General features: G+C 29.9%; 1 protein-coding gene across 1 annotated transcript; it reads right to left on the bottom strand.

Annotated features, from left to right (window-relative positions):
- Window positions 1-1,116: 1,116 nt before the first annotated feature.
- Window positions 1,117-1,509, bottom strand: LOC106296432. The gene has a single exon (XM_013732566.1). It carries the CDS (start codon window positions 1,507-1,509, stop codon window positions 1,117-1,119), a length of 393 nt encoding a protein of 130 aa, XP_013588020.1.
- Window positions 1,510-3,457: the final 1,948 nt, after the last annotated feature.

Genomic DNA, 3,457 nt, shown 5'->3' with positions numbered 1-3,457 from the left:
TCTCTCTCTCTCTCTCTCTCTCTCTCTCTCTCTCTCTCTCTCTCTCTCTCTCCTCACGGCCGAGTCTCTCTCTCTCTAGCATTGAGCCGGTTATGAACCGGGCCGGTTATGGACATCCACAATATGATTTATAACAAAATAAATATTCTGGTCTTATTTAACATACATAATTATTGGAACATACTTTAAGAATACCAATAAAAATGGTTGGGCTCCGTGTCAATATTGTTGGGCATGTTGCAAAATTGATGTAGTTTATAACCATTAACATGTATTTTCTTGTAAAACAATATTGGTAAATATAATAAAAAACATTATACAATCGAGTGAAAAGAATTAGAGTTGCGTGAAAAATAATGTGATTTCTTCACTCGGCACCTGAATTCTCTATTTTCAATCGATTTCACGAATTTTCTTTTCTTTTAACCCTTAAATGGTTTATTTTTTTTTCTAACAATCTGATTATGTTTCTAATTCTTGGTATGATATGAAAACTCCGTAAAGAAAATTCATATTTGGCTAAACTAAAAATCTGACTTTGTATGTGGTGTATTTTTATCTCAGTTTTCTTAATTCATAACAAATCACAATTATTTATTGTCTTCCAGTAAAGAAGCCTCAACAATGGCAAAGTTCGGCAAGATACGTAACTTTTAGTTTCTAAAAACATTCTCATTACAACATTTCAGTTGATGCCAATCTTAATGATTTTGTAATTTTTTCTTTTAAAATGATATTATTCATTAGTTACAGAGAGAATTTCAGTTCACTAATACAAAAGTTAAAAATGCAGGAACTTAAAATGAATTGATTACAAAAACTTAGTTTGAACACATTAAATTGTATGCGGTGAAGTTTAAAAAATTAGTATGTAAACGCATTAATTGTTAAATGACTCCGAGGTCAATACGTCAGCGTACTAAAATTGAAATCGACGTGAAGCTGACACGTAACAAATATAGTACGAACGAATTAATGACAAATGCTTCTTTTTAATAGATAGGAGTACGTAAATATTACTAACGTGCCTTTGATAATTTATAACAAAGGTATTCTTTCACAATACACAAGAAAAAAATTACTTTTGGTAAACTTAAAAGAAAAGTGAGCTAATAATTATTCCCAATTATACTCTAACTTGGGCGTTTTTTGGCCATGTGTGAAGTAAATTCCATCTTCTCTAGCATCCCAAAAGTTTTGTTTACCATAATGAACGATGAGACCACCACCTTCATATCCCGTGAACCCTGCATGGAACTTGAAATTAGGCCCTTGCCATAGGTCACAGAAAAATTCTGTTTTAAAAACACTATCATGAAAACTGAATTCGTAGGTTTCTCCAGGCCGCAAAAAGTGGAAGCCTAGATTGTCGTTGTTTGATAAACAATTGATCTTCAAGATATTGTTACGACCAAGAGAGTTCTTGAAGTGTACAGAGTTTTTCTCATATGCGTTACTCAACCCAACGCACAATCCAATGACGAGCAGAAAACAAGAGAGGCGATTCATTGTGTTGGCTGTTCGAAATGACCGTCTTCTAAAATTATTTGTAGATTATTTGTAGATAATTATATATGAGGCATCATGTCTTTATATACAATACCATTACTTAGATAGTCATTCCGTTTTTTTGACTATTTTAAACATCTTTGTTTTGACTAATATTATGAATCCGTTTAAAGTTTTTGCTATTTTCCGTGTCCTTATCGCTTTTACAGTTTTGCATCTAATTAAAGGCTTAAAGCCTAATACGTTTGATAAAAAAAATTACAACGTTCAGAGTTAGTGATATGCATCAATAACGGTAATTGTGTATAATATGTTAGTTACTGTCTCAATTAAATACATTGAATCTCATTATAGCGTCGGTTGATACGTAAAACATCTACACTGAATGGTAAACTCATAAAAATTTGGCAAGTTCCGTGCTGTCCTACTCAGTTCTTCTCAAAGATTTCATCTCATACTTCAATAAGTTTCAAGACGTTTGACAAGCATGTCCGGTCTGGAATATAATTTCATTGGTTTTCTTCAACTTATCCCAAGCTGTTATAGCAGACGAACGAGTTTGAACTTATTGTGATTAACAGCATTGTAGATGGCAGATAAGAACAAAACTTGCGTTCACCCTTTTGGTGAGCTGCCAAATTCACTTCACCTGTTATCACCAATGAACGTGTCATATATGGTTAATAAAAACTATTAAAATTGTTAAAAAAACAAAATAGCTGGAAAAAGGGACACATCGACGTTAAGGATGATATTAACAATGTTATCGCTATCAGCAAAATCTAAATCTTAAATCTTAAATCCTAAAATCCTAAATCCTAAAACCTAAAACCCTAAGCCCTATAAACCTTACACCCTAAACCCTAATGGAACGATGTCGGCGTTAATGTTGACGTTAAAGTTTATGGTTTAGGATTTAAGGTGTAGTGTTTAATGTTTAGGATTTGGCTAACGATGTTAACGTCGTTAACATCGATATTACAATGCTAACGCCGGCGTTGTTCCTTTTTTCAAGCTATTTTGGTTTTTCTTTTTAATTTAAACTAGGATAAGACCTGCGCCTTGCGCACGGTGAATTTATATGAAAATTATTTAACAAATATCGTATGAAAAAAATAAAATTTATATTCTTGATCGAATTTATATTTTTGGCCCTTAAACAATTTTTTTAAAAAATTGTTTGTTAATCACATAATTTGTTTAGTGATGAGGTGATCCCATTTTTAAAAATATTTTAGGTCAAAAAATCACTTATCGCATAAGAACCTAACGTTTAGGCAGAAGAATTTCAAGGCTACTATTTGGTTACAATGAAAGTTAATTATGGTTATATATCATGAATTAAAAATTTAAAACTTAATTATACTTATAAGAAGTTAATGTTCACGTGTCAATCCTATCTATCTTTAATATTTTTTTTTTTCATTTTTCTGTCGTTTTTTTCATTTTGGTTATTGCTCGATATAAATATTGATTTTTGAGTTTATTCTCATTTTGTTATTTTGTTTTGGCATGAGATTAGGAAAATATTTAAGATTTAAAATTATTAAAGAGATACATACTTAGGTTAAGAGATCTGCGTCTTGTGATGAATAAATATTTTATATTTTTCTACATATTATGAAATAATAAAATAATCTATATATATAAAGTTGGCTTTCTCCCTTCTTATGACATGTGGAATGATGGTTTGTTGACATGTGTCTTCATGTTTTCTTTTTTGTATTTTAAATCCTTCTTCTTTTAAATTATTACAATTTACTCCATAAATTTCTAATTTTGTACTATCTAATCCTTCTCGCACTTATTGGTCCGAAATAAAAAAAATAATATAAATATATTTTAAATTTTAAATTTATTAATAACTAAAAATACACAAACTTTCACCATTTTATTATTTTTTTTCTAATTTTTCTTATTTTATTTACAAATTATATATTTATTTCAC

Source organism: Brassica oleracea, chromosome C6 (assembly GCF_000695525.1).
Source record: "Brassica oleracea var. oleracea cultivar TO1000 chromosome C6, BOL, whole genome shotgun sequence".
In the NCBI taxonomy this organism is placed as follows: domain Eukaryota; kingdom Viridiplantae; phylum Streptophyta; class Magnoliopsida; order Brassicales; family Brassicaceae; genus Brassica; species Brassica oleracea.
The sequence above is the reverse complement of the archived record's forward strand: the minus strand, read 5'-3'. Positions and strand labels throughout refer to the sequence as shown.